The following is a 14,619-nucleotide window of genomic DNA, read 5'->3' as shown; positions in this document are numbered from 1 at the left end:
CTACTTCACTCTTTTGGATTGCTCCATAAAATAATTATCACATAGCAGAGCCACATTTCTGGAAGTCCTGCCATAAGCAACTAGTTATTAAACTGTTCATTTCCATGAACCTTATTCTAATAGTGATTAGGGGGACAGCAGCCTCATCTCTTGTCTGTGATAAAGCTTGAAAATAGCATAGCTAGTACCTTAATGAGACCCATTTCCATTTTGATCCAGTTTTCTAAGATCTACTTTCAAGATGCTTTTTTCCCCCATTCTTTCCATCCTGTGATAACGCTATTTACATTTCCAGATCTAAGTACCCAGAGTTACATCACAGATTTTATTTTCTTTGCATCAGGAACTAAGAACAAGCTTTAGAAAGCACTATATATATTTGGAGTCCATCTGCCTTAAGAATAGCATGTTTCTTAAGTTTACTCTTATTTTTTATACTAAATGACTTGACACTAGCCTGTACAAGACACCACGTCATTCAGCATTTTTAAATGAATTCATTTCAGTATTACAATAAGAGTCAGTCACAGAGGCAAGTCCCTCCGTAGTTTCTGAAGGTTTCTTCTCCTTCAAGAGAAGAACGTACGGTACTTTAAACCTTAAGTGAATGAGTGATGTGAGAAACGGATACTACAAAATGAAGATTTTAAGTTTTAGGTAGCTAATTCAAATTAGTGGACAGAATAAAATAAATAAGTGAAGCTTTTCAGTTAAATTGTGGTAAATAAATGTGAAGCATCAGTTTGGTCCTGTTGGACAATGTAAGGGGCAGACATAAAAGTGGCTGTTGGTAACATTCACCAAACACCACAAAAATGCCAAGCCTCCTCTAAAAACAAGCCCCCTACAAAGTCTTAATGCTCAAACATTTAAGAACACATGCGGAAATTTTCTGCCATTGGTCTTATCCATAAAAAAGAAGAAATTTCATCTTAAGTATCTTTATCCAAAGTAAACTTACACACAAACTTGAAATTAGCAAGAGGTATCTCCAAACACTACTGTGCACTATTCGTTGGACTTTCCTTATCTAATATTCCAACGTAATCATAATGGATTTTCTCACCTTCTAAGCTAGAGACTCGGAAACAGCAGTATTACTTCTATTCTCCCCCTCAAATGAAAATAAATGGAAGGAGGTCCTTGCCAGTCCAAAGTTTAGTCCCTACTTCATCTTTTTCAACCTTACATAATCACCTCTGAAGTAATGATATAATGAACATTCTCACATTTACTCATATATATAAAATCACGCAACTTCACCTCGAAGCTTCACATAGTATTCAGACAGTCTTACAGACACATAGCTAAATGTTTATTACTTGCTTTTAGCATGAACCACAGATCTAAAACACTTGCAGTGTTATCACAATGATAATTTTTTCCCTTATTTAAATATTTATCATTGTTATATCACTAATGCAACTCTATTCAGTATTTTCTAAAAATTCGACAATACATAAAATAGTTTTATCAAGCTAGCAGGTGACAAAGGTGCAAAGGTGACACTTATTAACAATGGAAAACTGTAGCAAGAAATTATTTGTAATATATGTAATAAAATCAGCATACAGAGTTCCCTGTAATTTATTGTCTGGATGCTCACAGAAATTACTTGAAATAAAAAAAGTGACTTTGTCAACTATACTTGCCTTACAGTCATCACTTAGTACCTTGCAAAGACGTGTACTTTGATACTTAATTAAAAAGAAGTGACTTATCCTCTCTTGCCTGATAAAATGCTGTGCAGCTAGTGGTCATCACTTTCCACTCCCAAAACTAACTGCACTTCTACAGTTGTGTGAATATAGTTCACAATATGATAAAAAGTATAGTAACATCAATTTTGGGGATTAGAAGGTAAAAACATGTATGCCATAATTTAGATTTTATATTTGATTTTTTTTTTTGTGCAGGTAGGATTTGTTTTAAATGAAGGAGTATACACTTCTCGTAACAAAACATGGCTAAAATATATGTAGAAAAAAACATCTACCTTAAAATAAACTTCATTTTTGTATTTCCAAGAGCTGTGACACAAAATCGGTACGTATCAGTAATCAGGAGGATTTGAGCAAGTCTTTGTTTTATTGCCATCTACTGGCACTCTAGCAAAGTGCAGATTAAAACCTGCTCTCCTATACCTAGAGTCATTTATCACTCTGGATTTTGGTTTACTCACAGCGATTCAGAAAAAAAACAAACTCTTATTAGATGCTAAGCTAAGAAAGTATTGGATATTAAACATGTTATAAGACTGCAAATTACTGTAGGAAAAGGGAAACCCCAGGCAGTAAAAGATTGGCTTCCTGGAGAAATCTGCAAGTCAGATCAAACAATCTTCTCATTTCAAAGAAGTGAGTGTTGTGTTTTGTTTGGGGTTTGTTGGTTTGCTTCAGTTCAGAAATATCAGATAATGCTCCCAGCTTTTAAGCTTGGCCTGAAATCTTTGCCAGTGTCATGATACGGTAATTTTGACACTGTAGAGTTTCTCGCAAATTATTCTGATGTGCATCTGAGATTTTTTAAAAATCTGTTGCTGCACTAGGGAAGAGTGCTGGGATTCAATGCTAGACTTGTAGAACACACACGACAGCAACGAGGAAGCAGAAGTTACTAATGTGGAGTGGCCCTTCTTTGATCTCCTTTCAGAAACAGAAAAGAGTTTAAGGGCATAATCAATAACGGCATACATCAACTCCTGTCAGGACTTGTACACATTAAGTGGCTTCTCCAAGTCTACCATGCCAGTAACAGAACAAAAATCACCATTTCTGAATGCCAGCCTCAGGCTATAATACACACCTATTTAAAACAAAACAGAAGTAAACCAAAAAGCACATATTTTTTTTTAACGGACATTTAAAAAAACCCAACAAACCCTAAACCAAAACAGAAAACCCTACTGCAGTCTTTTACCGGGATGCAAAAGAACCATGTTCCGCTGTAATTTCACCTTTCTTCTAACTTTCACAACTCCAGACTTCATATTTCAAGCATCTGAACAGTATTTTATTGGTTATGAACTTGTGATGTCCCTTTCTGTCTTAAATCCTTAACTCTGTCCCAGAAACAGAACGCCCACTTATATATTTCTATAGGCTTCATTCTTGTCAAGAGCTGTCCACCACACTCGGTGGGATTTAATATTAGCTGTACAAAAGCACCTTTATCACATATCCACATTTCCAGCAAGTTTTCAAAATTTTTAGTGGCAATTAGGTCTCTGTGCCTCTGAACAAACATGTAACTTGTTTCAGTCTTGCCAACGTGAAAGGTTAAAACATCATCCATCAGTCCTCCCCAGTTAACACATTTTAATATAGCCTTTTGATCTTTCTTTAACAGCACTTTCGAAAGTATTTGCCTGCAGGACAGTGACATTTAGTAGGGAAGAAGATATAGGTCCCTGTCATTCCTCTGTTTTCAAGGTTTGGAGTGACATGAGGAAATGGCAGTAGAATTGTTTTCCTCACAAGGGGCACAGAAAGAAAGACTGACAGCACACCTCCAACTCTTTCTCCTCCCTTCTCATCATCTCTAATGAGAATGGCCCCAATTCCTTTACTGAGAGAATAATGCCACACAGATTCCTCCAGTATCTCCACTCAGACATTCTCTAAAAAGATGTTGGGGAAAGCAACCATTCAGAAGGGGCTTTCTTCCAGAGACAAAACAGGAGGAACCCGTGTTACCATGGAACTGACCCAACTGTACAGAAATCCTCTGAACAAAAAAATCTGATAATTGACAACACTGATTACTGGACTCCTTCAACTCACTCTACATTAGTTTATGCAGGTTTTCACTAAAACCCAAGGAAGAAACCCTTCCTATTATTCAGGTGTATATTCTCGCTGCAGGAACAAATTAACATATTCCCTCAAGTATTCTGTTACAGTAGTATCTGAAGACTGTAACTGGATTACAAGAACATGATATGCAATCATGAGAAGCTGAATGTTCTAACAGCAATAAAAAGAATTATTCACTCAATCTTTTTTGGGTAAAGAAAAGTTAGAAATAAGGAAGAAAATGAGTTAAATGTATATTTTTATTAGTATTCACTACGATAATAAACCATGGACAAATACAGTTGGTCCTTGGCTTACGAAGCATAAAACTTTCAAAGCTTCTTATACAAAACAGCAGCACATCTTCACCTTGAACTATGCAAAGCAAAATAAAGATGTGCAATAATGAAAAATCAAAAATCAGCTGGTTATTCCTACCAAGAACAAAATTTAAAGGAAACCAAAAAGTAGGATCTTTCCTCCTCTCAGAAGTACTTTCTAGTACCAAAGAAACACCTATCTTGATTAGAATTGACTGCTGAGACTAAAACAAGCATTAATACGTACTGCTTGTACAATTCCTTTCTAAAAGATACTGACAGCCAGTTTTGTAGTTCATGATGGACATGCTGTCAAAACTTCATGTAACACCAAAACAAGTACTTAAGACTGGTAATGGAGTTACCATTTCAAGCTAGGTTAGTTAAAACTGAAAAGATACCCACATTCTCACAGCATATGCCAGTCACTATGTTCTTGTTTTCTTGGTGGCATCACTATGCTTACTAATATTTTAGTGAAGTACTTGTACATGCTTACCAAGTAGGCAATTATGTTAATAGGGTTTATTCCTTGTCCCACCAGACATACATTACATTGGTATAACTGGTATAACCACACTTTACCACTTCTGCTTTTGTTAAGTGTCCCTTACGTGCATAGCCAAAAACACAGCCAGAGCCCTACTTTCCACACAGCTCTGCGGGGTGAGTACGTTACTACCCCGTCTTTTCTTGGTTTTGTCTTTCTTTTTTTAAATCAGGACCATGAATATCCTACGGCATTTGATTTTTTTTTTTTTTTTCCCAACTGGTATTTCCTACACCTCAAAACCATTTTTATTAACTAACACTTAAGTTTCCAGTTCAGATGAATTTACTAATGAGGATCCTTAGAAATGCTACACATTCCAAATGAACAGGCAGGAAAATAAGTTTCTACCTTTTCTATATTAAAATAGTAAGTCTGTGTTTATTTTTTTTTTTAAATCTGTGCATTTTTCCCCCATGATTTTTGATCCACGTTGATCAAAGAAGTTGGAAAGACAAGTTGAGTTCCTGTATGTTCGCTAAAAACTGGCAGTTTGGGCAGGGGAAGAGACCATAACTACTGTCCCCACAAGAAGGCGGCAAGCAGAATTCAACCGTTACTCTCCGCATTCTCCGGTCAATCCTTGAGCAGACACCCCCATACATACTACCAAGTCAGCCAGCAGGGAAGCAGCTCTGCACTGGAGAGCTCACGCTCTCTCTTCCAGGACAGGATGCTGCAAGAGAGGACTCTGAGAGGTGAGAGCATAGGCAGAAAAAGAAAAGCAGGCATCAGGCAAATCAGGAGAGAACAGAATTCAAGGACACAAATCCAAAAGAAATCAAGCTTTGTTTTCCAGGGGATGCATTATTTAAATGAGGATTGCACTGTGTTTGATAGTGCTGTTCGCTAGGATTGTGCTGTGGTTGACAGCACAATAACTATGTTCAGAGAAAGAAAAACAAATTTGACAAATGTACTTGACATTTAATGGCTCCTAGAGTAAGTCTATTACTAGAGAGAGAAAAGGAGATGCAGCACATGCCCAAGGCATCATCTCTTGCAAATTAAGAACTCTGTTACTTAGTGTTTATTGAATAGTTTATGTCATTATAAAACATGATTCTATGATTACAAAAATACTCTTAACTAAACCTTAATCTTTAGTCCCGCAATAATTTTGCATCACTTACAACTTTTCCATTGATAAGTATTTATAAATAGAAATGATCTTATAAAACATGATAAAGTAGTAATGCTGGCAGTAAACAATTCTCAAAATACTTAATATTTTAAGCTGGTGTAAAATATAACGAGTATTCCATTACTAAATGTGGTTGTATGCCCATTACACTATCACAACATGTTTTAATAACACAATTATCTGCAATATCAAACTGCAGTTGATCAGAAACTCATATTAGAAGTTTCTAATTGATTTCTGTTATATTTCTATTTTGCAGATGAACTAGTTGTAGCATTCAACTTCTACATGAAATGAGATTTCTCCTTAAGGCCAATTTATTTTTTTGTTACTTACTAAGAACACAGACCAATCTACCAGACAGTAGAAACTACTCTCTGAAAAAAGTACCAATTTTCCGTGTGTTTAATTTTTACATTAATAGGTAGTTTAAGAAAAACATCACTGTATGCCACACCACGCTTGTGTGGAACAAAGGATGAATTAAAACACATTGTAATCTAATATATATGGCATATATGCTTTTTTAAATTATTAACTTCTATTATTCTTCAACACTAAAAATGTATACATCATCAATTCTTCTATGTTGATGATATATTCTATAAAGTACTCGGAGGTTACATATTTACAAAACAGTTGCTGTCTCATAACATTCTTGACCCCAGTATGGATTACAACTGCTACTACAAAAAGTAACTCAATTTACTTCACTTATACCAATTCCCTTTACTCCTTGAGATGAAACAACGTAACAAAGTCTCCTCAGACTAAAACTGTATGTCTCACAGGAAAATGAGACAAAGACAAAGGTGTCCTTAAAAATAATATAGGAGGATAATTTATTCCATAGTATTAGCTACTCATAGCTACATGACATCACTACAAAGCAATGTTAGATTACCTGACTTATCTGTACATTAAAATAAATCCATACTGTGTGATAAATTTGACCTTAATTCTGAGACATATATCTGAATATATGGGGGTAAATTACAAAACTGATGTAATATTTTTATTCTTGCCCAATATATATGAAGATAGACATGGAGATTTTATCTTAAAATATATTAATGAGAAGTAGTTTAATTTTTAATACTAATTGTCATCCAGTCAAGGAAAAAACATGGTGCAGCTAAAATTAGAAGTTCACCTTAGTGAAAAAGACTGCTACAGTATGGCAAGGTGCACCAGACCCTGTTCTAACAAATCAAAAGCAGTAAGATGAACTTTTCTAGAGAACTGTTTTAATCTGATTCATTAGGCAGAAACATTTGTGACTTAACAAAATACCAAACCTGTACCACAGGGAATGCCACATATGCTTCTTTTCTTTCTCACATTCATATAATATTAAAAGCGCATCCAAAGACATTAACAGTATTCCTATGAATTGTCAATTAAATATTAAATCTGATTGTACGATCTTACACGGTCGCCTGTCTTTCCAAGGCCTCTGCAACAATACAACCCACAGCAAGTAAGAATTCACAAGACTGGGTTTTAAGAGATGTATTAAAATATTTCATTTTAATCTGTCTTCAGTTTAAATGTCAGTACAGCTATGATCATTTTAAATATTATAAAGTAATAAATGAAACCAAAGATATATGAAAATATCTATTTACTGAATAAACGCAAGATCCCAGCTCCTGCAACTGAATGCCTGTAGGCAAGTGCTCACATGTAATTCTTATATTTCAGTGGGCTTACCTATAGGCCTAAGTGGTCCCTATAAAGCTAATCACAGTTTACAGGCTCCTAGAAATACACTGTATAATGCATTATATGCACATGAAAACTCAATTCCTCAATTACATTTTCATCTAGAACTCAGAGCAAAGTGTTAAACAAAAATTTTCCCCCATGCAACCTAATACCTGCCAAACATTGCAAATCTCCAAAGAGAGTAAGTAAAGAGGAAGAAGAAAAAAGGAAAAAAGGGCACTAAATTAAACACTGAGAATAAAATATTGCATAAGATAGAAAATTAAAGTAAGTTACTGCACTGTAAGAAAGAATTAAACTATAAAAAGATATAGCAAAGAGAGATGAGAAACTCCTGAGGAAAGACATATGCAAAACACTGAGCACAGCATATAACATTAAGTGGTGTAAAAAGATTTAAATCAACAACTTCAATTTTGACGAAAATATCTCCAGAGAAAATGCAAAGGTTTCTGAGCTAGAACATATAAGCAAAATTCTCAAATATGCATCCAACCATGTTTTTCTGAGAGGAATCATAATACACAAAAATTCAAAATGTGTGTGTAATAACAGAAAAATTAACATTAACAATACTTTACAATTATACAACCCCCTAGATCAGTCTGTTATTATCTACATGAATGTCTATGTTGCAATAAAATTTCTGTTTAGAGATCTCGGATCTGTCTTTGTAGGAGGGATCTATTTTATTAAAGAGGTTGTGGAACATCCATCATTTAAGCCTCTCTGAAAAATAATATTTCATAATTTGTTTTCTGTGATGATTATTTTTCCTATTATATCATTCAGTTTTCCGAGAAATATATTAATATATGAATGTTGTTTAAACATGACAACATTCAAAAAGCAACAAAATTCATACAAAAATATCACAATATACATTTAGTTGTTTTTCTTATAGCAAGTCTTATCAACAGCTGTTGAAAGTTTCAGTATATTCGTATTTTATCCATGTTACAATAATTTCTTGAAGAGTGAAAATCAACTGTATGAATGTGTATGTCATCAAGCTGTGTAATGTAACAAGAAATAACGTAAGTTTACAGACATATCAAATTGCTTCTGCAACACAGAGGAATGTAGCTTTTTCCTGCTGTGCAACATCCAAAGAATGATATTAATGCCGCCTTGGAGAAATCTGCCTCCTCAACCTAGCCAAGATGCTAATTTCTCTCTGAATTTGCTTTTAGGAGAGAATAGAAATATAAAACAGAGAAAAAATCATCCATAAAGACAAGTTTAATCACAAACTGATGACGGACAGAAAAACAAAGCTGTGTACCATTTGAAGGTCTGATAAGCAGAAGACCAGCATACTTTGCTCAGCCAGAAATATCACAGACAAAGCGAATAGCCTTTACCTGACAGCAAGGGAGCCCTGGAATTCTTTGCATCTGACTAATCAGGGAAAACATTTCTGCTAAAAACTTTTTTTTTTTTTTAGTTTAACATTTTAGAAAATAAGCAGCAAATGAGATTAAACAAGGGTATACTTAAGATGAAGAACACATGAATTAGGAGTATCCTATAAGGAACTCTGGTATTTTTAAAATTTGAAAAAGGATGTAGTGCACTGTATTTGATTAACTCTTGAACTACGAAGTTCCGGGTAAAGGACAACTGCACTCAAATATCAAAACACAGACTTATGTTCTTTAGAAGGATCCTATTATCATGAGGAACCATCAGAATACTAGATTTGTTTTCTGGCAAATATAAACAACAACAACAAAAAAAAGGCTGTCCATAACTTTCCAATTATATCAACATTGTTTTAAAGGGAAAAAAAATCCAGCTAACACTACCTTCAGTAGAATGCTTCCCTTCCGAAAAGTAGAAATTATTCTTTCTTGATCTAGAAGAGAATTCTAGCTTTGACTTTTTTTGCCACCAAAAATCAGTAAAATATAAGACAGGATAAAAATAACAGCAATTTCTTTTGGAATTCTGCATTCAGGCAGCAAGTTAGTAGCAAGCTACCAAGTCCTAGTTGCAATTTCAAAAGCTCCCCAACAAGCTCTCACAAACAGGCTGCCAATCTGAACAACAACTAGTCATATCTTCAGAGCAATTCTGTATATTCAAAAGCTAACACTAGGGCATGTTCCTGAAATTTTTCAAGAACAATTTAGATCTGTGTTTAATTGTAAGAATAGAAAAAATTACTTTTTATTTTTATTTACACTCAATTGCAGATTGATTTTTAAAAACTGTACATTTCAGACATGTTTAATTTCAAAGAAGTAAAAATTGAGGCTACATCTAAAAATCTGATACAATCGTTATCATTCTTTTCCTAATAAACACCAAAAAAAAAAAAGATACATTACTAATGTATCTCTGTACTAACATAGCTAGTAAAGTCACCCTACATACAGATACAAAAACATCCAAAAAATGTCAAAAGACAACAGTCCATTTTTCCCATTTACAATTTAGGAAACAGCAATCTTCTCTCTGTCTACCAGGAAAAGTGTCCATACACTTTGGGCTGATGGCTGAAGCTGCAGATATTTGATCATTATTTTGAAATCATAGTTTGTCTGAACCATGCTCTAATTCACAATTTTCTCTGATTAAAATATTTTATTCATATCCAATATTGAACAAAATTTCATTATAAAAAGAATGCAACTCTAACACCAAAAAAACCCAGTCAAACTTCTGCTGGATTAAACAATCATCTGTGCCTTGTGCCCCATATTCATAATAATTGTGCTGTGATTATTTACAGAAACTACTAGCAGTGGTTTAACTCTTTGTATGAGGCAAACTGAAGATCACCTGCATTTGGCCTTTCAGTACTCACAGCAAAATGTAGACCATCTACTAAACAGCAAAACACAGAAGTCAAAACAGCGTTACAAAGACCGTGCGATAAAAACTGTGGCCCGATCTATCATTTGAAGACAAATTTTCTCCATGTAAACTTTCTTCACTGAGAAAATTGCCCTTTTGTTTCAAGAATCTCTTTCACAGTTACCACAAATGTAAGATTACCACAGTTCTACTTACAAACATTCAGATGATAAATATAAAAAGAAGTTAGTGCTCTTTCCTAATAATAATTAGAACATGTATATATTTACATTTAATGAATATAAACAGCAATGTAGACATAATTTACTCTGGAGAAAGTTCTCAAATTGCTGCATTTGATCAGTTTATCTTCCTTAACACAATAATGTAAGTCTTTCCCATGACATTCTGAAAATAGGTATCTAACCTTAAGTTCTATGTACAACAGAATGGTGATTTCATAAGCTGTATGTGCTGTGCCTATTGGATATGCTGATAAATAACTGAACTCTAATTAAGAGTTGTAATTCCTTTCGTTTTGTTTCCAGCTAGTTTTTTAGAGAAAAGAAATAACAGATGTGTTTAAAAAAAAAAACCCAAACAATTTCTGTCTAAAGAATTCATATTGCTAGAAATGTATAAACCACATTGCTGTACCATACTGCATATTAAATAGAGTTTAATTTTGTTTGGGGTAGAAACAAGGAAGAAAAATGAAGACTGAAGAGCATGAAAATTATAAAGCACTTAAATTTTTGTGAAAGTACTTTAAATATGTATTAATTTATATATTTTTGGTAAGAAACAAAAGCAGAATTCATGGTTACCATAGTTACACATACTCTTTGTTGTGTTTCAATGCCACATGATCTGATTCAAAGTAATACACATCAGGCTCTTCCTCATCATCCTCTGCAGTGTGGATGTTGGCACTCTCTTTGGCAGATGGTACATATCCAGCAACAAGCCTAGCCTCAGAAAGTGGCTTTCTTAGTCCATCACTCCCATGATCTCCCGTATTACAACTTCTCTCTTTTTCATTCTGTTTAATTTCTTCAGACTTTTTAGGAGATCCATTGATATTATTAATACCTACAGGTACATTCTTTTCAGTGGGACTAAGATTATTTTCCTCAACCTGTCCGTTTTCTCTACAAGGAGAGTTATTTTTAGTAGGGCTACTTCTGGCAGGGGCAGCCCTTCGTGGTGAAGTTCTCAATGTGTATCTGTGTTCTTGAAGTTCCGACATAGATGTCATTTGAGCTGAAACACAGTCCAGCACTGAAGAATGTGGTTCAGGTTCACCTGAGATTGATGCACTGTCATGATGAGTATTCGGGTTGTTATTGGTGTTTTCAGCACACTGTTCCTTAGAGGCACTACTATCTCCTACAACATCTACCTCCTCCTCCGAATCCCTTAACAAAGATGACTGGATTTCAGAAAAGGACCCTGTAGCTGGCTCATCTGCCTGATTAGCATGCTCCTCAGGCAAGCAGTCATTTATTATTTTGTGGTCCTCTAACTTTACCTGTTCTTGAGAGTTTGTGCAAGGCACATAATGGTCTACAGCACTGTCCTCCTTGCTGCTATTAAGCAACAACGAAGAATGGGCAAATGAGTTTCCATTTTCTGCTACTGTTTTGTCCTTGGGCATACAGGAACCAGCACTGTGTTGCTTAGTGTTCCCATCAAGCTGACAGTCATCACAGTTAAGAGAATTTGAGTCTCTCTCACCAACTCCATTAACAGTCTGATAACCTGCAATCTCGTCAACTATTGCAGAATTATTAAATCCTTCTGCACAAACATTCACCTTTTTAACTTCCCTTTTGTCACAATCATCCAATATAAGACATCGACAAGCTCGCTTAGTCCCTGTGGAGACTGCATCATTGTCCGACACTAAGCTTTTATGCTCCAATGATTCCTTCTCTGTTTTAGTAGGCAAGTCTTCTTCTGAACTGTTGGGTGCCTCTGAACGTAGACAGCGTTTAATTCTTTTCAAAACTGGTGAAACAGGTTCTGCTTGTTTTTTTTCACAATTTTCCACAGTTTGTTTATCAACATTATCTTTTTCTGAAGTAGACAGCCCCCTCTTTCTAGGGCTCACCCATGATTCCCGAGCACTCTGTTGTTTCAAATCAGTAGTTCTTCCACCGTTACTTCCCTTCTGAGTTTGCACAGACTCTGGCCTCTTCTTTGGTGACCTTGACCGTATTTGAGGATGGGGTGAAACTTCCTCCGGATGAGCAATACTACGGTTTCTTAATGTTCTACCACAAAAGTTTTCATCCAAACCATTTAAACCCACTGTAGATCTTGTAACACGAGTAGATCGAGAAGCAGCCATACTATGGCAAGTCCCTAAAGTATGTTCATCATGATCCACTCATTGGGAAACCTTCAAAAAAATGTAAACAAAACAGTCAGAAAAGAATACTTTAAAAACACCTACAGAAATAGCAAAAGTGAAGAATATATTGTCACAAATGTACGTAATGTAAAACTGAATACATCTATGAAATGTATTAATATCACTTCTTTCTGTGGTATTTCCTTAGGGCATTAAAAAAGTTTTTCATCTAAGCTACAAAGTAGCTGACTTGGTATTTGCAGTTGTTCTGGCTTTAGTACTTGTGTGTGAATGTTGTCCATATTTATGCCTTATGTAAGGCTAGAATGTTCCAGTTAGGCTCCAGTTACTAAAATACACTATTTTTCTGTATTGTACATATGATATAATGTATTGGTATTGTTATTTAAGTTTGTCTGGTCAAATGAGAGGTATCAAATCACATTCTTAATATCCCACAGTTTCCAGTTATATGGTTTCACATATTAAGGAGGAAACCATTAAAATTGTATTTGCTTGCTCACCTGTTGCTTAAAACAAAACCAAATCACTCATAAATAACAAAACAGAATTGCAGTTCTAATCTACCAGGGGATTGGGAAAAAAAATAAAAATCACACCAGTAAAAATTAGTTACAGTCATTAATAGTAAAAATGAACTAAAACAAAATGCCTGAATCAGAATCATAAAATCATTCAAGTTGGAAAGGACTTTGGGAGGCAATCTAGTCCAACCTCCTGCTCAAATAAACATCAAGACTAAATTCAGATTTAGCTACACGGGACACTGTCCAGCTGGGTCTTGAAAACCTCCAAGTACAGATATTCCACAACTTCTCTGGGCAACCTGTTCCAGTGTTTCATTGGCTTTATAGTGAAAATATTTTTTCTAAGACCCAGGTGGGGCCTCCCCTATTTTTGCATCATTTACGTCAACAAAAAGCCTGGCTTTACCTTCTCAGTAATCTCCTCTGAGGTACTAGAAGGCTGTTTCCCAAGCCTTCTCCATTTTTAAACTTTTCATACAGTTGGTGAGATCAATCATCACCTACATCAGATTTAAGTAAATTCAGACTCAAAGATAAGTTTAAAACATCCAGTTTGAGTGTCTGTATTTCAGATTTCAGGGTGAAATGTAGGAATACTTGACTTGCCCAATCTCAAAATAACATTTTTAATAGAAATCAGTTCAGTCTTGCCCTTCTATTAATTTTATCTTTAAAAATTCAATGTGTCAAACTGACTATCACCACAAACCTGTCATAATATACTTGATAATGAATAGATTCACATTTGTACATAATGGCATACCTTCTCTTTTCCATCTACCCAAATTCCAGATCAACTGGAAACCTGTTCAACTGACATATGATGTGAAGACTTATCATTAAGGTTGGAAAAGACCTCTAGGATCATCGAGTCCAACCATCAACCCAACACCACCATACTCACTAAACCATGTCCCTAAGCATCACATCTACACGTCTTTTAAATACCTCCAGGGATGGTGACTCAACCACTTCCCTGTTCCAATGTTTAAGCACTCTTTCAGTAAAGAAATTTTTCCTCATGTCCAATCTAAACCTCCCCTGGCACAACTTGAGGCCATTTCCTCTCCTCCTATCACTAGTTACTTGGGAGAACAGACCAACACCCACCTGGCTACAACCTCCTTTCAGGTAGCTGTAGAGAGCGATGAGGTCTCCCCTCAGCCTCCTTTTCTCCAGGCTAAACAACCCCAGTTCCCTCAGCTGCTCCTCATAAGACTTGTGCTCCAGACCCCTCACCAGCCTCGTTGCCCTTCTCTGGACACGCTCCAGCACCTCAACGTCCTTCTTGTAGTGAGGGGCCCAAAACTGAACACAGTACTCGAGGTGCGGCCTCACCAGTGCTGAGTACAGGGGCACGATCACTTCCCTACTCCT

General features: G+C 35.4%; 1 protein-coding gene across 1 annotated transcript in view; it reads right to left on the bottom strand.

Moving 5' to 3' along the window:
• The window catches only part of ZZZ3 (zinc finger, ZZ-type containing 3), a 36,624-nt gene that overhangs the window by 20,458 nt on the left and 1,547 nt on the right, over window positions 1–14,619 (bottom strand). Inside the window, 1 exon segment of the mRNA XM_009333843.1 lies at window positions 11,181–12,742. Coding sequence (XP_009332118.1) covers window positions 11,181–12,691 — 1,511 coding nt within the window. The 5' untranslated portion in view covers window positions 12,692–12,742.

Source organism: Pygoscelis adeliae, unplaced genomic scaffold (assembly GCF_000699105.1).
Source record: "Pygoscelis adeliae isolate BGI_AS28 unplaced genomic scaffold, ASM69910v1 Scaffold10, whole genome shotgun sequence".
Lineage (NCBI taxonomy): Eukaryota > Metazoa > Chordata > Aves > Sphenisciformes > Spheniscidae > Pygoscelis > Pygoscelis adeliae.
The sequence above is the reverse complement of the archived record's forward strand: the minus strand, read 5'-3'. Positions and strand labels throughout refer to the sequence as shown.